The 26,421-nt window shown below is 45.4% G+C and overlaps 1 protein-coding gene across 2 annotated transcripts in view; it reads right to left on the reverse strand.

Moving 5' to 3' along the window:
• The window catches only part of SEL1L3 (SEL1L family member 3), a 108,122-nt gene extending 100,356 nt beyond the window's left edge, over positions 1-7,766 (reverse strand). For both annotated transcript variants that reach the window (XM_065907211.1, XM_065907210.1), the window contains exon 1: positions 7,509-7,766. In XM_065907211.1, coding sequence (XP_065763283.1) covers positions 7,509-7,673 — 165 coding nt within the window. In that variant the 5' untranslated portion in view covers positions 7,674-7,766. The remainder of the gene's footprint in view (positions 1-7,508) is intronic.
• Between the last annotated feature and the right edge of the window lie 18,655 nt (positions 7,767-26,421).

Here is a 26,421-nt window from a genome sequence, read left to right on the forward strand (position 1 = left end):
TTTTGTATCATTAGACATTATTTTGTCATTTTTATGAAAATGTGTTCTCACGTCATTATTTTGAATTACAGCCATTTGGAAAGATGACAAGATCATATAATAATCAACAAAGACCACTTAAAGTGTTAGAGTTTTAAAGAACACAGAGACACACTTTTTAAAGGAATAATCACATAGGAGAGATGAGATGAATAACCCAATCAGGCATCATTTCCTATATGTGTGATTGATGAGGCTTGATTTGTTAGTTTGCCAAGGGTCTCTTGTGGGCATGTTGACATCTTGCTAATGTTTCTTTCACTAAAAATCTAAGATAAGAAGTTGGAGCTAGGCTGGGAAAAGACAGAATTTCATGGACTGACACAGATGATTTGAGAAGTATGAGTATCATCTGGGAAACAAGAGAAGAGCAACGTCAGCGATGGGGATATGTTCTTAATATGATGGGGGTGTGCTGGCCTCAAAGAGGACCTCAGAGTCACTGTAAGTGGTTTGAAGACCATGGTTTAAATCCCCCAAGAAAGTGTTACAATCTTCGGTCTTGTGGGCACCTATGTGACATAGGCACCTGGCATCTTGTGAGTTGGAACAGACCCAGTGGGCAGCTGCTATGCCATGAGTCGTGGCTACCTCTATTATGTACAAAACCAACACCAATTAGTGACACATCACACTCTAAATATTGATTAAGCTGAAGCTGATTTCCTGGTTCAAGTCATGTGTGTGGTTATGAGCTATTTTCTGCCAGGAGAATAAGGCAATTAACTTGAAGAGTTTCAGCTATGGGCATGACACGTGTCCAACCTTCATAGGTATTTTCACATGCCAGGTTGCATTAACATAAGCTAAAAATTACCCAAAATGTTCCTTTGTTTAGATATTATAAAGTCAGAGTCCATGTCTTATTCATTGTTATGTCTCCAGCTTCTAAGAGAGAGCTCGGCACATATAGAGTTTGGCTAAGTGTTTCTTGCTGAAATAAAGTACCAGACATGGGCATTTTTACCAGAAGCCTCAATGGTTCAACTTGGATCAGCTGCCCCACAGTCCCGGAGGCACCTGCATATAAATCAAAGGACTAGATCCGATCTTGGGTTCCCACCACCCTTTCCTGACATCCACAAGTTCTTTGGTCATAGAGGTGCATTGGCACTTCCTTCCGTATTTTCCATCCAGCCCCATTAATCTTCCAAAGAGCCCTTAACCTCTGGCATCTCACCGGGCCCCAGGGTGTTACAGCTGACCTGGGGGACTGAGTGAGGTCAGAGGAGGTGGCACTCCAGCACCCATCATGTTCCTTTGACGTGGACTTCTCCCAGGTCTTTCAGACAATTGCCCTACAATCTAGAACTTTCCATTTCTACACACCAAATATAGAAATTAAAAATTTTTACATTTCCTGTCCCTCTACCCTCTGTTGGACTCCTGCTCATCTGGCAAGTTCATCCATGTTAATGGGATAATGAAAAAAACACTGCGGTAACGTCATATATCTGCATTTCTATGCCAGCTTGGGGGAGATCATGCCTTAAAAACAAGGCCAAATGCCCTGCAGCTCGTGAGCAACATAGCTGGGGTGTAAAGGACATAGCTGTGCTCCTCAAATGATCATTTAAGCAGCCACATCCATGTTCCACCCGCACACAATGGAACTCGGCTCAAGCCCTGAAACATCTGTTTATACCAGAAGGAAGCCCTAATCAAAGTCAAACTTGACAACAGTCCACAGAGTCACAAAACATAGATTCCTTTGTCTTTGTCTAATTATGTGTGTTTTGTAATTTTTTAAAAAAAAAGAAACGGGTCATTCATGTGTGTTCCTAATAAAAGACCCCATATTGGAAATGTAACTGCATTCCATTCAGCCTGAGAATCAAGAAACAGATGAACTTATGTATCTTTTGGATGAACAAAAAAAAAATCTATCAAAGCCACCTAAACTTTTTTAAGGATGAGTGCATTTCATTCCTTTAAAAATCAGTAAGAGGAAACTCTATTCAAATAACCTTCGCTTGTTCCAATGAGCTGATATAACTTGGCTCTTCTCTCTGTATGATCCACTTATTAGTTAAGGAAGGGGCAGAGAGATTAGAAAATCTTAACTCTCGTCACTTTACACCTCGCTATGGAAAATTCATTTACACTTACACGTGCACTTGAATATATCTGATTGTAAACAACACTTGACCATTTTTCTCATCCCTGTTCATTCTACCCCATGGGCACGTAGGAAAACCTTGGCTCTGGAGCACCCTCTCTCCAAACTGGCTGGATCAAACTTTCCATAGGTCAAAAAGGCAACTGCATTGACTTAGAAGGCCCTTGTTGACTTCTGCCAACAAGAAATAAGCAAAAATTCTGTTTATGTCAACAAAGCATGCCATGAAGCAGAGTGAACAATGACGTTAACGTGGACTTCAAGGTTAAGGCGAGCCTAGGGAAACATTTCCCGGCCGACCCATGTGCCTTCCCCAAACTGAGAGCTGGCTAGAGAAACACCATCACAATAATGATCAATACCCCTTGTTGATCCAATACTCCTCTCTCCCATCTAAAATTGTGTGATATGCTATTTCTTTCTAATGCACATTACAGGAGGGTAACCAAAGTTGGTTCAGTTTCATTCCATTGAGGACCTGCCATGTGCTGGACACTGGGACAAATGCAGTTAAGTCTTCTCATTCACTTCTAACCTCATCCTCTCACACTGAGCTGCAAAGAACGTCTCCCCTCTAACCTCACAGCAGCTCCATGAGGGACACAGCATTCCAGTTAAAAGCAGAGGAAACAGAATGGGATTCGGACAGGGTAAATAACTCGCCCAAGAGCAACCAGCTACTGAAAAGCAGAACCAAAATTCAAATCCATAGCTACTGACTCCAAAGCAGGAGCTGCACAGAAACACCCAAAAGGATGCCCTTAATATGCTCACTTACTTCTATGCCTGTCACCACCTTCTGGTTACAGGTGGGATAGTCTTGGGACTTGGCTCACTCTCATCTTAAAAGTTGGGGGGTGAGAGGCTAAAACGCCATCAGATCACTGTGCATGCATTACGGCTGGGGAGGGAGACATTGTCTTACTCACAAACATGCTGCACTGAGCCGACTCCCCAGTCTGCATCAGCCCTTCTTCAGGTGAAGCTAGGAAATCAATACTAAGCCGCAAAGTAGAAACTCCTCAGCAGTTCCTCACATCCTGCATGCCCTCCTGCCCCTCCGTCCCTTTCCCCAGGGAATGGGATGAGCAAAAAACAGGGTAACTGAATTTGCTTCAGGCTATTTATGGTCTACTCCAGTCTATCCATCTTCTCCATAAACTGCCTGGGTTTTTTATACCTTCTCTTCTACCTTCCCTCCAGCTGCTTCTTTCAGCCAACTAGTGGCTCCTACACTGTTGCCAAGAGGCAACCAGCAGGAAGAGAAAGCAGGAGGCAACCACCACCATTTGGGAGCTTTTAGGGGCTGTGGTTGGGATGCACGCGGAAGCTATTGGCTGATGTGAAGTTTGAGGACAGTCTGTGCGTTTCAGACATCCGTAATTACTTGCACAAACTGGATAATCGAGGGCCTCTATACCTTGTTTTGAACTTCCTAGGTCCTGTGTTACACAAAGCAAGGAACTAATGAATACTTCTAAAGGGATAGCTGATGGTCTGTGGCCGCTTACGGAGAATTCTGTACGGACTCTGTCGCAGTCACCGTCTGCTAATGAGCCCCACGCACGTCTGTGACGCTAACGCCCTTTTCTTTCTTTGTCCTCTGGTTGCCTCACAAGTGCAAATGGCCACTCGGAATATTTCAGCTCTACAGCTGACACCAACACCAGCCGGTGTGAGACGTGTTTTCCCATTTAAGAAAAACAACTATACTTTCGAGACTAGAGTTCAGAACAGACAGAACTGCCTTCCACAAGTGCCATTGTCACAGACGGGGCTGGGCAGCCTCAGGTCATTCTAGTCACGTCTGGAGGAAGCTAAGAGTTAACGATGACCGAGACTGGTAAGGGGGTCTGTGAAGCTGAGCAAGACCTCCACGGATCACACCAGTCAGCACCCGTGACCCCAGTGGAAGCGGTTTCCATTACCTTTTGTTTTCAAGGTCCCCATCCTCTCTGAGGAGGCTCTCTGCATCTTGACCTTTGGCGACCTCAGAATTTTTTTGGCAGCTGCTGGAACCAGGGATCATCTTTTCAGAAATCTGCTTGGCATCGTTCCGTGACTTATCTTTCAGGCCTCGTCACAATTATTCATGCTTTGGCAGTATCCTAGCTACAGTCACAGTACTGTTCTTGGGCTGCTCCTGAAGGTTATTCTGTCCCAGCCAGTGGAAGAGAAATGTGCCCATCACCTCAGGACCCTGGCTCCAGGAAGCATGTCCCCCATGAGGGCAGGAGCTTAAAGGCATCTGTTTAGAAAGCCACTCTGAACCTTCAGCCCTTGTGAACAAGCACGTAGGTAAGGATGACACAAAAGAGGAATCGGTCCCCAGATCACCTTTGGAATACACTCCAAGGCACACTTGGCTATACTCGTGGACACATGGCCATACAGTCTCAAGGGCTGAACTGGGCCAGCTGCCTCTGGACTGTACAAGGACTCCATCCTTTACCTCTCCACTGCGATGCCAAATATCTCCTGACTTTACCTTTTTTTTTTTCTCTCTTTAGCATTCTGCTTCTACTCTGTGGCTGGGCTTCCTGCTTTGTATATTTTAAGCTACTTTAGACATGACCTCACATCCTGGCCCATTTCACAGTAGCTGCTAATTTTGAGGACTTTGCTAATGGGCCATACATCTATGAATGAGGGGAATGGGTTACAAGCAGCAAAATCCAGAAGGCAATAAGCTAGAAGCCAATGTCTAGAACTGGGGCTCTGGAAGGAGACAGACTTGGGTTTCCACCTTGGACCACCTGTGTGTCCCAGGGCAACTAACATGATCTCTCTGAGCCCCAGTTAACTCATCTAAATAGGGATCATACTAGCTCCTACCTCACAAGGTTATTGTTAAGATTAATTTTGGATAATGCATATAAATAACCTATCACAATGCAAACTACTAGTAATGGTAGTATTATTATTATTATTTAGGTTTCCAAATTATGGGATAGCTTTCTTCCTCCAGTGTCTACATATTTCTGAGGTTCTGCTTAGCTATTCTGCTCTCTACCCTCCACCTGTCCACCTCTCTGTCCTGACCAATCACTTTCTCCAGGAAGTATCCCTAGATATACAAGATGCACACAATTATGCATTTTCTCAGTTGTTTCATGTTTTTCATGCAGCTGTTTTACATTTTCCCCAATTTGCAATTGAATTTCTCCAAGGTCAAGAGGGGTTACCTTTCACCAGTTTCTCTGGTAGTACAAACCTCTAGAGCAAAATCTCTAGCCAAAGGCTAGACCTTTAAAACAAAAGGTTAAGCCCACCTTCCAAGTCACGCTTTTGCTTCTCTGGGTTTTGCAAAACTTTCTCATTCAATTGCAAAATGGCTTTCTTGTTTATTCAAGTCATTTTTCTTTTACAGTAACAAATCTGAAGCTCATCTGAAGGAAGCACACACAGTCAGGAAGCACTGACATTTCCCTTTCCAAGATAATTCCAAAATTCGTTCCTTCTTTGTCTGCCAAGACATTCGTCCATGCTCCAGTTATTTTCCACCTTACAGTATTTTCTATAATCTTTCTTTTTGGAGCCCTACCTTACCACTTCAGTAACTCACCATAGTCTGTTCATAACATCATTTTTCTCCTCTCTGTGATGCGTTCTGTCAAATCCCCCTTGGTCCAGAGAACTTTTACACTTGCTCCATCATCTGTCTCTGTTGCTGTGGACCACTTAAGCTTTTATAGCTCTTGTTTTTTTTGATTTCTTATAACTGTCAAGAAGCAGTCTCTCCTTACCAGGTCTTGGGATTTCCACGTGGAACTTTCCTGATCACTCGTACACTAATGTTTCACACAGTGCTCTCCTACATCATTTCTGCCTCTGTGGGTAAGCAGTGCATTGTGGACAGGAATCATCTGTTTAAACCGAAACCCTATCATTTGTTATGGCAGTTTTATTTATGAGCCTGTGTGCTATAACCCTGTGGCATAAATATTAAATAATAATATCTCCTGGGTGAAAAAAAAATCATTCATGTCAACTGACAACTTCTTATAAAAACATGAACTAAAGCCAACCACAAAACCTGGTACTGGCTTATTTTATAATATGAGGGAAAACATGGGCTGCTCAACAGGTAGATACTAAAGCAGAATTACAACCTGCATTCTTACATCCTCTTGCTTCAGGGAGTGAAACATCCAAGAAGTAATGAGTATCAAAAGAAACTTGGGCTGGGTGTCAAGTTTCTCTGGAATCAAATTCTAATTCCTGCCAATTCTGAAGCAGTCTTATCCTCCCAAAAGAAAAGTCTCCGAATAATGACAATGCCACATAAATGAAAATAATTCTGGACAATGACACTGCTCATTTTTTTTTCTTTTTAGTATTCTGTGAATTTCCTCTTACATCAGTTTCATGATTCAGCATTTTCCATTTCATTTATTTACAGTAATATATGGCGAGATAACCCAAGATTTCTGCAGGATCCCGGAACATAAGGTAGGCTGGCTGGACAGAAAGGGTGTCCCCTCCTGCAAATTTACTATTGTTTAGGAGAATTCAGAGCAGAAGAAAGCAAGCTACCGAAGGAATTGAGGAATATTTCCCCACCTTGTTCTGAGGTCTAAATTACTCTGGTATTTTAAATGAGTTGGTTTTGAATAATAGGTTACCGCCATTTAGTTGATGACTAAAGCCGAAGCCAAGAAGCGTGCAAATTGTAAACGGAACATGCATGAGCCAAGCGTGTTCTCTGAAATTATGCTCAAGACGCAGCTGAAGTCTCCACTCTGGCGCTAAGCGTGTTACAAAGAACTAGATTTCTTTCTGGCATCCGCAACTTGGCTGAAGTGACCATGGAGGAGTTGAGGAGCGCTGGAAATACTAGGCTCCTCGCCCGGGGCGTCCGCACAAAACGGTCCGGGCCATGAGGACCGGGTGGAAACTAAAAGGAGGGTCGAGGCGGGTGGCTTTGGCGGAGAGCAAGAGGCGAAGTTGGGTCCGGGAAGGAAAGGAGCCGCGAGAAGACTGTCAGGGAAGCCCAGGACTGGCGGGGAGGGGGCGGGAGAGCCGCGCGCTGCAGGGAGGGAGGAAACGCCGGGAGCCAGGCTCCCAGGTGAAGTGGGGAACGGGAGCGGGTCTCCAGAGGAACCCGACTCGGGTCTAGAGCGGGTCTCAGAAGGAGAGAAACGGATCCTGGCGAGAGTGCAGCGCCGCAAGTCCGGTCCACGCACCCCTCTCCACGCCCCGGGTACCCATCCCAGGTGCCGGGAGCGCCCGGGGTGCGGCGGCGAGGTAGAGACAAAACTAGCCGGCGAGGCGGAGGTCCCCGGTCGCCCCACCCGCGTCCCCGGGGCCCCGCGCGGAGGGGAGGACCCGGGCAGGGTCCGGCGCTCACCAGGTAGCAGAGCAGGAGCAGCGCGCAGGCAGGGCGCCCGCCGAGGCCCGGGGGGACGCCGCCGCTCGGGGGTGCCATAGCTGCGGCCCGGGGGCCGACCGCGGGCGGCGGGGGTTGCTGCTGCCGCCGCCGTAGCCACCCGCGCCCCGCGCCGCGCCGCTGCATGGCCAGGCCGCCCGGATCCGGGCCGGAACAGGTCACCTGGTGCAGGGACCGGCCCCCGCCCGAGGCGCCACCTTCCCGCCCGCCCCCGGCCGGGCGGCCGCCGCGCGCGGGGCCACCTGCCGCCGGACCCGCCGCCGCCTCCACTGCCGCTCCCGCCGTCGCCGCCCCCGCAGCCCCAGCCGAGCGCCGGCTCCTCCCCGCCTCTCAGTCCACGTCCCTCCCTCCCCTGCGCTCCCGGCCCAGCCCGCCTCCCGGCCGCTCCCTGCGGCCCGGGGGCATCCACCCCAGGGGGCAGCCCGCGCCCCGCAGGTGGGGACCGACCCCAGCCCCGCCCCCTGGCCGCCGCCCCCAGCTCCCGGCCGGCTCCGCTCTGCCTTTCTCTCCTTCCCTCTCCAGCCACCCCCCGCCCGGCCGCCCGCCTTCCGCACTCTTTCTCTCCGCGATCCCTCTCCCCTCCCTCCGATTCCCATTTTTCCCTCTCCCCAATTCTCTCACTCTCTTCTCTGTCTTCCTAACCCCCTTTCCCCCCACTTTCTCCCTTCTCTCCCAATCCGCTTCCTCTCTAGCCTTCCTCTTCTCCTTCTCTCTCTCCCGCGCATCCCGTCTCCCCCACCCACTCCTCCGGCGGGTCGCGCAGCCCAGTTCCCGCCCGTGCAGTGGGTTTTTGTTTGGTGCCTTTTTTGGCCAGGGCGCCATTCCCGCCCGGCGCAGGGCGAGTGTGCCCCCTGGAGTCGCGCCTCGCCGCGGCCCAGCTTCCTCCTTTAAGGATGGATTTTGACCCCTGCCAACCTCCACCTGTCCACCTGCAGGGGCGGGGCCGCCTCCCCGCCCGCACAGTTTTAGCCCGGGTTGTGCCCCACCCTGCCAGCTGGTTCGCGGCACGTTCTGGATGCTTCCCGAGGGTTTTGTGCCCGGCCGGCACCGCCGCCGCCGCCGCCGAGCTCTTTGTTTTAATTGTCCACAGGATCGGCGCCCAAAGCGGGTTTGGATTTGATTTGCATCCCTGTGCCGCGGCTTCCACTTTGGACCGAAAAGAAGAGGAGTTAATTAGGCCGGTGCAATTGTGCTCAAGCCCCAAGTGAAAGGGGCGAGGCTCTTGAAGTGCACAAACAGCTTTAAAAAAAAAAAAAATCCAGCACCACCTCGGCCTTGGGGGACTTAGGTTGGGATGGCTGCTCGCCGACCTGAGTTCTGCCTTCCGGCCAAGGGGGCCAGACTGGACTGAGGGGTCCCCAGCTCGCGCCAGCCCTGGCGCTCTGGGAAGTGTGTGGCTGTGTCTAACGGCTCACACAATTGCTTGGGCCCGCGGCTGCTGTGAAACAGTTAACCAGCCTTCGAAAGTTCTCTAAAGCTTCCCTTTGGCACTGGTGGATTTGAGCGGATTGGAACTAATAATAGATTGGGAGCCTGAGGACACCAGAGCAGGTCAAGTCCTGACGGGCATCAGGAGAGGGTTGGTGCTGAAGAGAGATGCCCAGAGTATGGTAGGACCAACTTTGAAACCCCTGTGCCTGGATATGCCCTCAGCCATCTCTTGTGCAGCCCTGGCCACACTCAGCAACTCAGCTGAGTCATTCCTTACCTTTTTTAGGTCACCTAGGGCTGTGGCCCTGGGTCAGGCTCTCGGCTCCAAGTCACTCACTGCCAAGTAAAGTCTTATGTCACCAGTTCTCAAACTTCAGCCTGCCTCGCAGTCACCAGGATGGTTTGTTAAAACCCACATTGCTGGACAAGTCAGCTAGAATTTGGGGTTCAGCTGGTCCTGGGTGGGACTTGCTCACAAGTTGGGAGGTGATGCTGCTGCCAGTCCAGAGAGCCCATTTCCGGAACCACTGGCTGATAGGAAAGGGTCACGCAGCTCCCCCTTCATCCAGAAGCAGCCACATTAAAGCGTTTGAGGATTTCTTTATTTTATACCTTGTCCCACTTCCGCAGACCCAAAGCTCTTAAAATTCTCCCATGTGATGTAGAAAGCCATTTGTTCTATCAAGTGTCCAAAGGGATAAAAGATTTGGTGGCTTTGTCCTAGATTATATACATATTTTTTTCTATCTGTATAGTAGACTGTAGTTTTTTTATTTTTTTTAATTGGAGGATAATTGCTTTACAGTATTGTGTTCTCTTCTGCCATGTATCACCATGGGTCAGCCACAGGTGTACATATATCCCCTCTCTCTTGAACCTCCCTCCCATCTTCCACCCCATTCCACCCTTCTAGGTTGTCACGGAGCAATAGGTTGAGTTTAAACCTGTGTCACACAGCAAATTCCCACTGGCTGTCTGTTTTACATATAGTAATATATGTGTTTCCATGCTGTTTTTTTCAATTCATCCCACCCTCTCCTTCCCCCACTGTGTCCACTAGTCTCTATGTCTGCATCACCATCGCTGCCCTGAAAATAGGTTCATCGGTACTTTTCAATGCTTGTGGAAGACAATCTGTTCCAGTTTCAGAGAACCGGACCTCATAGTGTTTTGGGGGGCCCCATAGGTTTTATGGGGGAACCCCATAGTGTTTTTGGAAGGGCTTCCAGGACCTTCCTCTGGATTTTTACTCCTCCTTCATTATACATGGTTTAGACTGGTCTTTGGGGAACTGAATTCTTGGGTTGTTCATAATCGGGATACATGGAATGAGAGCTTTCTTGTGAGTTTTAAGGGTTTGAATTTACCTAACTCTAGCCAATGTGGAGGCACCCCCTAGGGAACTGGGCTCTTGTTAACCTGATGTAGGCCTGATGTCTCACTTAGTTATCTTCTACTGCCTTCCTGCTGTGTGTGTGGCTCCACCCCAGGTACTGGCAATGCTGAGGAGAAGCAGGCAGGCAGAAAACTGACCCAAACACAATTTGATCCTCTGGAAGTGACTTTCAAGTTGCTCTGTGGTCGAGGGCAGGGGGTGATGGGATCGACTGATTAATTCTGTACTGCAGAGGGGCAGAGAAAGAGAAGGTCAGGATTTCTATTCACAGTCGACTATGACATTTTGATCCAGAAGACAAAATCCACTGTTGCCCTTGCCTTCTCTCTAAACGTTTGTGTCATTAAGTTGAAGGGTGTGGTCTGGTTTCAGAAGAAGTCTCTTTATTTAAAAATAGCCTCTTTTCCATTGCCCCTGTGGAAGGGCTTAAAATTCCACCATTACAATTCATTGGTTTGAATTAAGTTTTAATACTCCACTAAAATGTGAAGGCCCCTGGAGAAAGTGTATTAATGTGATATCTCTCATTACTGCTAAAGCATAAGTCAGTTCATCACGTCGTCTCTAAGGAGACGGTGGAAGGTGAACGATTCCATACCTGAACGTGGGAGAGGAGAAAGGCGATAGAGTCTGGAAGGAAGATGGCAGCCTCCCTTATCTATGGAGGAGCACCCAGAGTCCTGGAGGGAAAAGGACTGGGGAGGATCTGCTTGCCTGGGTGGATGCTGTGTAACATCCGAGGCCAGTATTTCTGACTCTGGAATGGGGGTGTGTGTGTGTGTGTGTGTGTGTGTGTGTGTTTGTGTGTGCGCGCACGCGCATTCAGTCATGTCCCACTCTGCGACCCCAAGGACTGTAGCCCGCCAGGCTCCTCTGTCCATGGAATTTTCCAGGCAAGAGTACTGTAGTGGGTTGCCATTTCCTACTCCAGGCCGGAATGGTTGGAGATCAGAAAAATCTCAGAGAGCAATGCCATTTGGCCAACTATTAACTTACCAAGTAAAAATATTTAAGCCAAACCACCAAACAAAATACAACCCCCACCCCCCCACACACAATCTTCTGTCAGGATTATTTCTTTAACAAGACAGGGCATTTTTACCAGCAAAAATTAGAAAGGAACTAGCTTCATAATAAAAGGCAGTCCTTTAAATTAAATATAATTTACTTATGAAAAAGTCCTAATTCGTCTCAACCTCATTTTGCTGTGGACAAGTAGAAACTTACCTTCAGATCAGTGATAACCATTGTTGGGCACTTGGAAGTCACATTTCTAAATACTAAAGATGTGTAGGGTCAAGAGTTCTGTTCTTTCAGAGACCTGGGGTTACAGATGTAGGCTGGGGAGAGTGCTACATAGGAAGCAGGAATAGTCCTTCTACCTGCTCCTAAGGCCCAGGCAGATGCCACCAGCTCCAGGGAGCTCCCTCATGATCTCAGGCCAAAACTTTAATCTTATAGTTCAGATAGTAAAGAATCTGCCTGCAGTGCAGGAGACCTGGGTCAAGGCCCTGGGCTGGGAAGATTCCCTGGAGAAGGGAATGGCTACCCACTCCAATATTCTTCCTTGGAGAATTCCATGGACAGAGGAACCTGTAGATTAAAGGGCTACAATCCATGGGATTGCAAAGAGTCAGACATGACCGAGTGACTTTCACACACACACACACACACACACACACACACAAACACACACATACAATAAACTATAATGGAAAATAATCTGAAAAAAAATATATATATATAAAACAATCATTTTGCTGAATACCTAAAACTAACACACTACTGTAAATCAACTATATTTCAATTTTAAAATGCTGCTAAATAAAATTATATACCTATGAAAAAATCAACTGGTCGTTTCTCTCTGTTCCCACTGAGCCTTGCCTGCAGCCCTTTAACCCTGTTTTATACTGTAGTTAGTTTGTTGTCCAATTCTCCTCCTCAGATGGACTGTGAGCTCCTTGAAAGCAGGGGTTGGGTCTTAATCAGCTCAGATTAACCCTCTTATGCTTTATATAGAAAGTTCCTAGACAAATTCTTTGAATAAAATCACATCCACTATCTTCCTTTTTCATTTTTCTTCTCTCTTCCCTCTCCTGTCTTCCTTCCTTCTTATCTTCCTTCCTCCTTTTCCTTTTTTATTTGTTCCTCTCTCCCTGATTTTCTTCTGTTAGAACACAGTCCCCCCCCCCCCCCCCAACCCCCATCCCCGCTGCAGTCAGAGGTCTCTGGAATCTTCCCGCCTTCTCCTTTCTTCCATCCTTGACTTCCTTTCTGCAATTTCAGATATTTGGAATCAAGACGAATGAACTGTGACATTTGCCTTTTACATCAAAATAGAAGAGCAGAAAACAAAAATAGAAGAGAAGAAGGCTGTAAGAAGATACACTCCCATTCCGACTGGGAGACTATGGGATTTCTTTCTGCCAAGGACGGCATTCAGGATCCAGCTAAATTCTGCACGGCATTTTTAAATGTTCAGTACTTCATTTTTCTTTTGACACCTAGTCTTTACCTTCTCTCCATCCCAGTCCTATCTTTGTTCTATCTGTATATGGACTGATTGCTTCCTATTTCTGCCTTCCTTAGAACATCACACCAGGTACCATCCTCATGTCTTGGTTGCCAGACCTTGTCCTTCAAGCCTCAAGTCTCTGACTCTGCAGACTCTTCCTTTGGGCCCCAGAGCCCTCGCTCTGAGAAGCTGTAGTGAAGAGGCAATGGAAGCTCTTGGTGTCACCTCAGACTTTCCCAGTGTATTTCTGTGGGGACGCTGAAGGTCTCGGAATCATTCTGTCTGTAGCTCTGAAATGAGCTCTATTTCTGGGACTGTCAGATGAAATGCTGTTGCTCCTAGTTATTTTTGGCTCTTTGCCCTTCTGAATAGGTGCATATTCAGCTCAATGCTCCCCCCAACTCTGAGCTGGGAAAAAGGAGGCAGCTTCGCTTAGCCAAGCATCCTCCCTCCCTTGTTGGGAACACTTGTCCCCTTAAGCACCAGCTGTCATCCCTGATCTGCTCCCAGGATGTCTGTGCAGTGTCCAGGTGAGCAGCAGGGAAATCCACTGTCTGGCCACTGATGAAGAGCTCTGTGAGCTGAGCATCCCCAGGAAGGTGCAGCCAGAACCTCCTTACTCATGCATAGATCTGCATCTTGCCCCTACAAGGCACAGCTGAAAAACTTCTCCAGATCCTTGGGGGAATCTGAGATGGAGGGAGATGTTTCAGGCTCAGTGAGCAAGAAATGTTTGTACACGGTGGGTCTGAGGGAGGAAGATGCTCTGAGATGCGGAAGGTCAAGAGCACATGTCCACAGGTGGAAGGATGTCTTTGGTTGCGCGTGTTGAGAAGAATGTGTGTGAGGAAAAGGAGCAGAGTGGAGAGAAGTTGGGTGTGAATGTGCAGATCCGCTCGGGATGGAGAGTGAGAGGAGGGAGCCACTGGGCATGGAGGGAGAGAATGTCAGTGTAAATAATTAAAGAGGGCGCATGAGTGCATGCGAGAGCATGGGGAAGTGGCTTATGTCGACAAGTCTTGACGATATTTTATAACTGCATCCTGCAACTGCATTTGTGATACTCAGGCAGTCATTAACATTGACTTAGGACTTTTCATCTATCCGGTAATATGCAGTATCCAGTAAAGTGTAAAATGTCAATACCATCCTGGAAGCTTCGTAAGGTCCATATAAAATCAATAAAAGCATAAAGGAAGGAAAGCTAGACAAGAGTCCTCTTAATAGCTACTTATCTCTATAGCTTTTCACTGAGAAATTTCTTTTTAAAGTTCTTATCAAGCATGACTTTGATGCATTAATTCATTTAATCCTCACGAGAGCCCTGAGAGGGGATAAGCAGCATCGTCATCAGCAACCTCATTTTACAGACAAAGAAACTGAGTCATTGAAAAGATCCCAGGTCCGCAGCTGGGAAGCAGCAGAGCCAGGTTGGATCCAGTTTTGCCCAAGGACTCATGCTCACACCACTTCACTGAGCGCCTGCTGGGAGTGGGTGTTGGAGAGGCAGCAGGTGTTGTGCAGCGTGTCAGGGAGTCACTCCTGGGTTTTACACTTAAGTATCAGGGCTCCACCCAGTGCTTGGGGACATGGACTGCCATCTCAGACACTGTTGTCCAGTTGTGCTGTCCCACCACCTCCAGCTGTGTGACCCTGGGCAAATGACTCATCTTTTTCTAAACTGTCTCCATGTCTGTAAAAGTAAGGATGAAATCAGTGGATCTGCCCATCTTCATGGTGTTGCAAAGGCCGGGTAAGGTGGCACAAGTGGGTGCATTGTCCATTATCAAGCCCTAGAAAAGAGTAATGCATCCTTTGGATATTATTCATGCTTGTCTACTTCAAAAAAAAGCTCACAAAAAAAGACATCCCCTATAAGACCATGAAAAATAATAAAAGGTTAATAAATAGCTGTGGTAGCATGTCTCCAAAGATGATCCCACCCATGGACCACATCTCCCATTATAAGCTTGCAGGGGAGGAATATGACCCCTGGGGGAAGTCAGTGGCCATATGTGAACTGTGACCACTGGCATGAAGTGAGAAAGTCCAAGCTAGCCATCTGGAGGGAGACAGGTAACCAGCCTCCAGCCATTTCGGCCATCTCAGCCCAGGAGACACATGTGTGAATGAGCAAAGCATCTTGCATGTTTATCCTAGTTCAGCCTTTACATGACCTCAGCCCCAGTCACCATCATGCTGAAACTGCATTAGCGTCCCCAAACAAGCGCTGCCCAGCAGAATCCTGTCAACCCACTGAACCAGGACAGATACAAATAAACTGTTTGAGACTCTGAGTTTGGGGGTTGTCTATTCACAGCAATAGATAGCTAAAACAGTACCCTAGGCTAACTTTTAATATTTGAACTGTGTAGTTGGCTTTGAGCTTCCTGGCATTCAAAGCAGAAAGGGGAGCAGGGTGGATTATACGTACTTCTTGTCTTGAGGTACTATGATTCACTTGAATGGACAGTTGATCTGACCCATCTCCTTGCAGAAAAATCAGAATGAAAATTAAACTACCCTACTTACATGACAATCTCTCCTATTTTTACCAAAATTACAATTGCTCAGATTCTATAATCTGCCTTGCTAGAGTGAACCAAAGGATTGCAGGTGTCATTAAGGAGAAGATGTTTCTTGCATTTGGCCCAAATCTTTCAGAATGGAACTCAAGGCTGTTTCCTCCTGTTTGGTTCCCAGTGCATCTTCTGCCTCCTCCCTCATTCCAATCCCACACTGAGTCACAAACAGGCCTGGTGACTCCGGGGTCCTGAGCAGCCAAAATTAATGATTAAAATAGAAATGCCAGAAACAGTTGAAACAGAAGCAGATTGGATGATTTATTCAAACCTTCAGGAAAAATTACTATTGAGCCCAGAATTGAAATTTATACTTGTGGTTCCTAATCAACCAGAATGCAGTGATTCCCTGGTGCTAACCCCCCAAAACAGACACAAAAGACACATAAAATATATACCAGGGCTCATGTCTTGTGTCCATTAAAACCATGCTCTGGAAAGTCAGGAGCCATTTCCATCTTCTGAAATGGTACAATGTTTAATGCCTTACTGGTGCTTATTAAAGCTTTTCTTCATTAAGTGACCTTCCAAGTTTATGGCTATAAACCGCCTCAGATGGATGTGAGTCAGTGGTTTCCAATCTCTCCCGTATGACCTTGACACTTGGGACCAGCAGGCAGTCAATGCCCAGGGCATTCTGGGGAGTCTGGGTCCGCACATGGGGTATTGGAAGTGACCTCAGTCACTCGGGACCTGAACTTAGCCCATGTAGTCCTATAAAGGTAGTGATACTTGTCCTTTGGGTCCTGAACCTCATTTTCTATATTCTTCCCCCTCGTTTGTCTTCACGATTGGACATCAGAGTCCTTATGCTGAAGCTCCTTGTGGATAGTTTTAGGTTAATACAGCGCAAATCTGAGACCCTGAGCCGTCTGGTGAATTTCCACGCTCATGCCCTTGTGTCTCGGGCTCACTCCAGCCATTCCCCACCTGTGTGGTGTGTGCTGGTCCCCACAACTGGCTGAGAGACAGACAATACTGGCCCTGGAAGGGCTTGGGAGGTCTCCTGATCCGTGTTCCTGGTTTTCTGGTTTTCCAGGGGTGCCCGCTGAGGTTCCAAGGGATCTTGCCACCCGCAGAAAGGCAGCCTTGGGCTCCGCCACATCTTCTCCCTCCCTGACTCTGATTAATTCATGTTATGAATAAATTCAACAAACAACAAATGTTTGTCGAATGAACACTAAATTATTAATGACTGGTAAAGAGAATGCGTTATGCTTCCCAGAGGTATTTGAATGTGGAACAATGCTTTCACCCAGAGAAGGGAATTTCTGGCCGTAGAATGGGGGTGGGAGTAGGGTGGACCAAGCAGTGTGGGGAGATTTGGGGGCGGGCGCAGTCTTCTGCAGGTCTTATATCCCGAAAGTAACTTCTGTGTCTGCCCAGGATGTGGCTGGCTGCCTTCAAAGATTCTAGAAGAGGGCTGGGGAAGAGCTGGGTCTGCCCTGTCCTTTGGGAGGCCATGCAGGGCTGTGACCAGTGCCTTCCCAGATGCAAAAGGAAGCACTGGCCTCATTATATGCATGTACCATGGTTGCTGTTTTAAACTCCAATACTGCTGAACAATTCAGAAATAGATCCATTATAGGTCTGCTTTTGCCCCAGGGCTTTAACACAGGTCACTAGAAAATCCAAGATTGCACAGTAATTCAAACTCTCAAGAGGGAAAGAAAAAAATTGTCTTCAGCCCTTCCTCACCCACCTCCCCCCCATCCCCACCCCCAACATAACAAAGAACACCTCTTCATTTCTGTAGTGCTTTGGAATAAATAGCTCTTACATTGAACTTGAAATCTAAATTTTTCTTCAGCTATTAATTGATAAGAGGAGCTCGTTTTGCCTCTCATGCTCTGAAGTAAGATTACAGTGTAAATAAACTGGGTCAGGTTTAGCAGGATGGACGTGAACTGTTCCCTAATTCCTTTTAATCTCTGTAAAGGAATAACTAGGATTTGGACATCAACATTCAATAAGCAATTATGTCGCCCCTTCAGACTCCATCTAAATCAGTCCACTGTTCTCTCAAAGAGAATCCAACGAACCGCCAAAGCGTGCTCTTAAATTGCAATCTCCTCTGTTTGTTCTGGCCCCTGAGAGGAAGAGAGGTTGTAGGAGGGATTTGAGTTGATTTATATTAATTTTTAGAGTATCAGGGATTTCTTGTTTTACTTGACATGGATCAGGGAAAAGGGGTCAGTAAACAAGGTTTTCTCAACTACTGATCGCTATACCGTGCTCAGCATCTCAGGAGCCTGCTTTCTCATTTTCTCAGTGCCTTAGAATCATTATCTAATTATTAATCTCACCCTAGAGTTCTGAGGAGCTTATGATGCCCGTTGAAGTTAATGAAGGCTTTTACCTATAGGTCTGGCACTAAATCATTGTGATTGACTGAGTGCCCACAATCTGGTAGGCACTGATAGAACTGGCAGGGGGAAAAAGAATTAAAACACAGAAGGAATTAAGAAGAAGAAGAAAGAAAAAGCGTGGGGAAGGAGGAGGGTTGAGAAACCAAACCCAGACTGGAACTTCAAAACACCTCATTAGGAAAATGGGGCAGTTAAGGAAGAAATCACCAAGTAATCTGCTTACACTTTAATTAATTATTCATTTATATATATTTACGTGGCACACTTTCTCTAGGGAACCCAATGTGCTTTGCAAACGTATTAAATAATTAACTCTCTCAAATCTGAGTGAAGTGGAAAGGCAGTGAAAATATTCCAGGAAGAGCCGAGCAGGTTGGTGAGTGATGACCAGATGCGTCGCTTTGAAAAAGCAAACCTACATGGCACCTAGAAGAGACCACAGCACACAAGGCTTCTTCTAGGGGCTGACACTCTGGTGGTCTGTCTTAGCACCTTCTAGAGTAAGAAGTTGTGTTTTTTTTTTTTAATGTAGATAAATGATGCTGGAAGGACAGACAAACACATAAAGAGAGGTGAATTACTATAGAAATCCAGTATGTTTTGAGAGAGGCTGTTATTAGAAGAAAGTCGAATGGGAAACATTTAAAAAAAATACTGCCTTCAAGACGAAAATAAAATGAGGTATTTCAAATCAAGAACATCAAATATGGCATTAAATAAAATGAAACTGCAAAGGCCAAACACCAAATGATGAGCCATAACATTTACTAGGTTGTGTTTGAACATATTTTCAGTTTCTAAAATTGTATCTTCACTGCACTGTTGACAAGACACATATTAAAAAAAAAATACCTTTAACACAAATGGTTTAAATATCTCTGTGGGAAGTATAAATGTATTTGCCAAATCATCAGAGGGCAAAACCAAACAAAAATCATAGGAAATGAAAAAAAACCGAGAAGTGAAAGTGGCAGACGTGTGGCTGTAGTGAGTGTGGCTGCAGAATGAGTAGGGTACCCATGTGCCTCCATGGGCTAAGACCTCTTGCAATTACAGGAATAGACTTCAGTCCACTGAATCTTACAACTGATAAGCCGGAACCCATACACACAGAGGAACAGGCATGGTCCTTAGAGAGATCAGAGTGATTAAAACCACAACTTGTAATCGTTCACTTACCTATCACCCAGGGACACACAGCCCAGCAGCTAATGTCGAGATTTGGCCAATTAGCCTACAGGAAGTCTCAGTGTGGGAGAGAGATGGTAATGAACAAGAAGACAGGTTTTCTTACCTCCTTAAAATGAAAGATACCTTACCCTAAGTCCATTGGCAGGAAATTCAAATAAAAAGGAAAGGGTGGTGAGTTGCAGGGGAAGACAGACACTTTTTAAAAATGATTCTATGGATCCCCAACTCCATCTGGAATCCTGACTGCTTTCAATTTTTATTTTACCTTTAAAAAACAAGCAGGGATTTGTCTTCCTTGGTATGTGGGGTAGAATTGGTTCTCCACCAACTCCCAATCAGGGACCTTTGAGCAAGTCCCTTCACCCTCCTGAGCAGGCTTTACCCACTGAAAAAGATGCTAGCCACTCTCAGGATTGTTCCTAGGATTAAAGGACATGGTGGCTGAGAAGTGCTTTGCAAACTACACAAATGTGGGGTTATTTGTATCATTTTGGACAGGGATCAAAGTCTTACTATTCAGGACACACACATCTGAGCATCAGGAACGAAACCTCAGAGGTCTCTGCCTCCCACCTTTTCCCATAGACCAACATCCCACGCTACTACTACTGAAATATTCCAACATCATGCTCCGGTTTCAAAGATGTTGGTCTCATTTTTATTGCTTGCTTTCCCCATGGACTCATCCCAGTTTACCTGATGAAGTTCAGCCTTAGTCAGGGAGCAGTTTTCAGCCTTCACATAAACGGACCAGCATCCTCCTACCTAACCTTCCTCCTTCCAGCAGCACAGACCACAAAACAAAACCAAACAAGCCCTGTCCCTGTATTCTTTCAGGAACTGTAGATAAATTCTCCTTCTCCCAGATAAACACAAAGGCTGCCTATTGGGCTTCCCTAGTGGTTGAGTCAGCAAAGAATCTACCTGCACTGCAGGAGACCTGGGTTCCATCCCTGGGTTGGTAAGATCCCCTGGAGAAGGGAATAGCTACCCACTCCAGTATTCTTGCCTGGAGAATCCTCACGAACCGAGGAGACTGTCGGGCTACAATCCATAGGATCGCAAAGAATCAGACACAGCTGAAGCAACTGGGTACACACACACACAAGCTATATTATTAAGGCACTATTAATATTTTAGGTAATATTTTATTATCATTTACATGAGGACTCTATACAAGGATATTTGCTATATCTATAGTTTGAATCTATTTTATATATTACATATAGAAAGCAAACAACTATATATTAGAGATTCAGATTAAACTTATTTAATCTTATTATACAAAATAAGATTAAATTTATTTTGCATATATAAGTTTATATATTTTATATATACACAAAATTCATTTAAATTTGTCTATACCTAATCTCAACTCACCAGATTTAAAGTTAGGATGGTTGACAGGTACTTCCCTGACATTTCTAAATCCTGCATCTCCAATTATACAGAAGAAACATCTGCCTACCTAGCCAATTTAACAAAAATAGGCAAAACAAGGGGAAAACCCTGGCAGCATCAAGGTGAGAAGCAACACTCCTTAAATGATAACGCCAGATCCCCCAACTGTGATCTCATTAAACCTCACCACACTAAGATGAAGGATTCAGTCACTGCTTTTATTTTTATTCTCAGGGAAAAAGACAGTGGAGGTCCAAGGAGATTGAGCCAATTTCCAAGGTCACTCACGTACAGCACAGTAAAGAAGCTGAAAGCCAAATATCTTCAGTCTGCCTGGCTGCGGCAGCGCCCGCTGGACCCCAGTGCCTGTCCCAGTAGAGGACAGGGAGCACTGGACCCCAGTCAGGGCACCTCACCCTCTTGGGAAATTTCACAAAGCTTTTCCAGTTCCTCCAGACTATGGGTAAGCATCCAGATAATTGTATTACAGCATTTAATATCCTCCCATTTCCCACCCAAACTGAGAAATATTTAAAGGCTTAAGAGCACAGAACATGAACAACCAGTTATTTTTCAGCGCTGCTGTTCTTCAGCAAAGGAAGAAATGACAAAACCGTCTTTGCACTCCCAACTTAAAATTAAAAAGTGGACTTGCAGAATCAAAAGTTCAACTTCCCTCAGTGAAGAGAAAGGGGTTTGCCCCTTAGCTGGGAGTTTCAAGTAGTCATTTTCACACACGTGCTCTGTGTCTAAATAGTTTGAGACGTAAAACTGATTTCAGGTTGAAAAACCTCTGGCCACATTCCATAGAAAAATTCAAACATTGTTACATGGAACAATCTTCAGATTGTTGGCAATGCATACTTTTTTTTCACAATAGTCTCTACACCATGTATATTAATTATGGATCCTCTAGTACAGTGTTTCAAAAGTGAGGGGTGAACTTTTTCCTCCAGGGGACATTTGGCAATGTCTGGAGACATTTTTGCTGATCACAACCAGGAGAGGGGATGTTGCGCTATTGGCATCGAAAGAGGGGAGGGCAGGATGCTGTTAAATACGCTATTCACCCAATGCATAGGACAAGCCCTGCAACAAAGAATGACCCAGCCCCAAATGTCAACAGTGCCTGGGCTGAGAAACTCTGCTCTATGACCATCACATCCAACATTCAGGAAATAGGTGCCCCTTCCCTTCTGTCCCCGCCCAGAACTCTGCTCAAATTCTTATTGTTGTTACTGCTGTCTTAGCAGGCTCCACATTAGAATAGCTTGAACCAAAAATCTTTTTTCAGATCTTTTGCATCTCCAAATGTTGACTACCTGGAGTCTGAAAATGCCATTTGCGATGTACTTTATGATTTGCATTATAAATGGAGTCAAGAACGTTTATATTCTGCATTTGTCTATATTTAATCTAGGTTGTAAATGGAAGCTCCAGCACACAAAGGCCACGCGTTACCTTTCTGGGGAGAGATTATGTCAGTCAGTTGGGTGCACTGTGTTCTATTAAAGTTGAAACCAGGCTTCCCTGTCAGACTCTTACAGCTCAATACGTTTGGGTCTCCCAGCAGAAAGCACAGGCGTCCTGCAAACGGCTCCTCATGCACAGAGGAGAGAGTGGATCCGGACCACTGGAGCGTGGTAATCGGGAGGATGCTAAGGGGTGGTGGCGGGCTTAGCATCCTCCCGATTACCCACTCAGGCCTGGGAGAGCAGCCTGCCTGACAGCTATCAGGGGACATCTGCAAGTGAGTCAAGTAAACACCCTGGAGCTGTGTAAGGCAAGAACAAGAGGTTCTGAAACCCTCTTTGTTGCACACCTCCGAGTCCCACAACTCACACTGTGCCATTGGATCTCTTCCTGCCCTCCACCTATTCTTCCCAGGATGTCAACTTTGCTCTTAAGATAAAGACAAAGCTCCTTTAGTGCCTGCAAGGTCCTGCCCACTGCCTTTATTCTCTCCGCTCCTGCCACACAGACCTAATCTTCGCGTGAGGCACTGTCCCACCGCAGGGCCTTTGCACAAGCCATTCCCATTTCCTCCAGCTCCCCTCCACTCCCCCCACTTTACCTAATTAATTCACTTGCTGGTTTAACAGACATCAGCTCAGCCCACCACTTCCTTAAGAACACTTTCCAGACCTCCCTAAATCAAAGCCCTCAAATACACATCTCCATCTTGCTCTTCCTTCAGAGCATTCACACTGATGCAGCTTTACAATCATTTGTGTAATTATTTGAATAATGTCTGGCTAGGACACATTATTGTAATCTGAACAACAAGCACGATACTTACCATATCACAGATGCTGGGTAAGTATTTGTTATTTGACCACTTAATTAGACATTAAACATAAAATGAATGAAACGACATGATTGAATGAATGAAACTAGTCTAAAATGTAAAATCACCAGCCAAGATATAGGTGTGAAACTGTGTGTGTGCTTAGGTCCAGGTAACCATTCGGATTGTCAGTATTTGGCATTTAGATTATTAAAAGGAGCAGAAGAGAAACCTTGCCTACAAAACAACTGAGAAAAAAAATTGTATACCTCACTTAGAGCATCATTAAGTTAGAGAACAACTCCCACACTGTGCTTTAGGATGAAGCCAACATCCAGATTCTCATTGCAAATTTGGCTCCCCTAGAATTCTCTTCTTCTCTTCCCTGATCCTGCTGCTTCCTAAACGTGAAATAGTCACAGCTGCACCATTCCTTTGCTTTTTTTCTCTTTTTTTGGCGTGGCTAACCTTCCTTCTTTAGTTGTATGTTGTGAAGTACCCAAGAAGCCAAGAGCACCATTTGAAATATTTAAATACGAATTTGAGAAATGATTCTGACTTAGATATAAAGCCCACAGTCACCATGATGAACATGACTGCAATGTTTAAAATCCCTAAATAAAGAGTTGCAGCACTTTCTGCATATTCATTGCTGAAATGAATATTATATATGATTTCTGATTTTGTAAGCATTCAAACCAGGCAAGAGGGGAATGAGGACTTGCTTGTTTTTATCAATGAAAACAGACTGCACTTGACCGAAGAAAGAACTGTTTCCTCTAGGATAAAGACTGATGTGTACATGGAAAGCAGTTCTGTGTATTCGTCTCTGAGCAAAGCTTTATTTTTATATTATTGTGTCATTTTATGCACAGTCCCCAAATGCCTTGTCAGTGACAGCCACTCATTAAATCACTTAAACTATCATATAAAAATAAAGATGGAATTTAAGCTACACTAAGCCAGGCAGTCCATTAGCAAATACTGATGGCTCCCCATGGGGTCCCAAGAATTCCTGCAGGTGATGGAGGTATATAATAAAGGAGTATATGGTCCGTTTCCTTGAAAGGACTTGGAAGCAAATCTAAGTGACAGAGAGATGAACATGTGATCACAATAAGATTATTCAGATAAGAACTGTCTTGGAAAAATAAATTGAAGGTCAGCAGTGGGTCCTTCTTACAGACAGGAGGGAAGCTGGGCTCTGAATAAGAAAGTTGGTGAAAGGCTAGAAGGTAATGACTCTGGTTAAAGAACCTCTAAGAGGTCAGTTTGGTTAAGCTCCTTCACTTTGGGATGCGTAAACCAACAGGATAAACTTGGTACATCTTCCAGAAAGGTCAATACTCCCTTTCTGGAAAAAAATGTATAATATTTTTCAACATGGAAACAAACATGGCTATATCATGGGGGATAATTTTTTTAAAAACTTGAGAAATGTGGAGCCACAAGAACTTTTGCAGACTGACAGTGGGTGCACAAATGGGTTCAGTCACTCTGGAAAACTATTAGGGAGTTTCAGTTAAGCTGAAATATGCAAAACCCATGATCTAGAGGTCTACTTCTAGATATGAAAGTGAAAGTAAAGTCACTCAGTTGTGTCCGACTCTTTGCGACCCTGTGGACTGTAGCCTACCAGGCTCCTCTGTCCATGGGATTTTCCAGGCAAGAGTACTAGAGTAGGTTGCCATTTCCTTCTCCAGGGGATCTTCCTGACCCAGGGATCGAACCCAGGTCTCCTGCAGATTCTTTACCATCTGAGCCACCAGGGAAGCCCATTAGCAGATCATGGGGTCCTCACATAATGCACACATGGCAATGAAAATGGGTGAACTACAACCACACGTGGCATCACAGCCAAATCTCACAAACATATTGAGTGAAAGAAGCCATACACAAAGGAATAAACAGTGCATGATTCCATTTACATAAAATCTCAAAATAGGCAAAGTGGACAACAGTCGCTGCTTTCCTTCAGGGAGAAGAGAGTGAGGTACAAAAGGGTGACATCTTATGGGGCATTTGTTTACCGGTGGTCATAAGCCCTGTGATAATTCATTATGCTGTTTATGCTTTGTGTACTTTCTAGAATGTATGTTATACACATTTAATCATATTCTAAAGATTAATTTTTTTTTCTTAAAACGTGTGACCCTTTGAAAATAAAAACACTAGCTTTCGGAAACGTATGTTGCTTGTGGGTGGGACTACCTCCCACCCTCCCTACCCCAAATTTGCTGAAGTATGTGTTCATCCTTTGTGATTAAGTTCAAGAGGTATTGGCAAGGCAGAGGGGTTATCATGGAAGACCTGGGAGCTAGGAAGTGGATGGGAGTTGGCCAGGTTGTTTCCTAGCTCTGGTGGGGAGTCCATCAGGGACACAATTTCCTGGGGATTGCCAAATATAAGTCCTAGACCAGGGTTACCTGAAGAGACTGGAAACAAATTAACCCATAATGCAAGAGGAATTGGGTTTAAGTATAAAAGTCAGAGGATAGAGCCAGATAAATGGTACCAAATGTCAGATACAAGCAATGAGACAGTAAAGAGGAAACAAGTTGCTGGAAAGAAGTTGCTGAGGAGTCCAAGTAAGGTCAGAAAATAGAAAGATGGGTTCATCTCCCAGAAAGCTGAAACCCAGGGGACTAGGACTGTTTCCCATGCTGCCTGTCTTCCAGCATTAACACTCTGAGGACTCAGAGAAATTGAATTTGAATCTAGGCTTCCAGGTGGCATCAAGGTTGGAAGAAAGAACACACTTTGTCTGAAAGTTGGTTAGACTGATTTATAACTTCAAAATCTTTGGCTGTATGGAATGCTGGTCTGCATTTGTACTTTCGCCCCGGGGCCCAGGAACGTTAAGGGTGGATGTTCAGGAGTCTCACATTTATCCCTTAGTAAAGTACCACTCTAGCTTATCAAGAACTTTATGAAACAGTGATGCTGACAGATCAATGCCCATTACTAGCTATCCCCTATCCCCCAGCTATGGGCAAACTTCACATTGATAGCATGACTTCTGAATTATTTGTGCCAATAAAAATGCTGAGCAGGGCAGGAGTTAAGTCCGGAGTCTTGTGAGAACTTGTTAGAGACCTCCAAGATTGATGTCAGCCCATTCATCTGTACATTGTGTGGGCCATTATCTGGCCATCAACACAACCACCTAATCAGTTCCATCCTACCTATATGGTGGAAGGTTTTTGAACTCTGATGCAATCAATATACTTGGCAGGCTGCTCTTCTCATGTTCGGGGACTCCTGCTGAGAAGAAATGAAGTGGTTTGACCAGACTTGCCTGGTTCCTGGTGTTCAACCTCCTTTGTACGTGACACTTTTCACTCTGTTTCCTGCTACCGACTTAAACCGCACAATTGATTTTGGCCACTTGTTAAAGGCAAAGGTGAGCCGTATACAAAGTAATGAGACAAACCTTCAAGATGATCTCCAAAGTTTCTAGTCTGATGGGAAAACTGGCATAAACCTCAGAGAACGAAAGGGCAAGGGTCAACACGCTTTTTCTGTAAATCATCAAATCATTAATATCTCAGACCTTGCAAGTCATACAGTCTATATTGCAACTAATACAGTCTATATTGCAACTACTCAACTCCACTTTGAGATCAGCCACAATGAGAAAGCCACAGTGGAGAGCACAAAGAAATGAAAAGACTGTGTTCTTTATTGATAAAACATGTG

This window comes from Muntiacus reevesi, chromosome 16 (genome assembly GCF_963930625.1).
Source record: "Muntiacus reevesi chromosome 16, mMunRee1.1, whole genome shotgun sequence".
In the NCBI taxonomy this organism is placed as follows: Eukaryota; Metazoa; Chordata; class Mammalia; order Artiodactyla; family Cervidae; genus Muntiacus; species Muntiacus reevesi.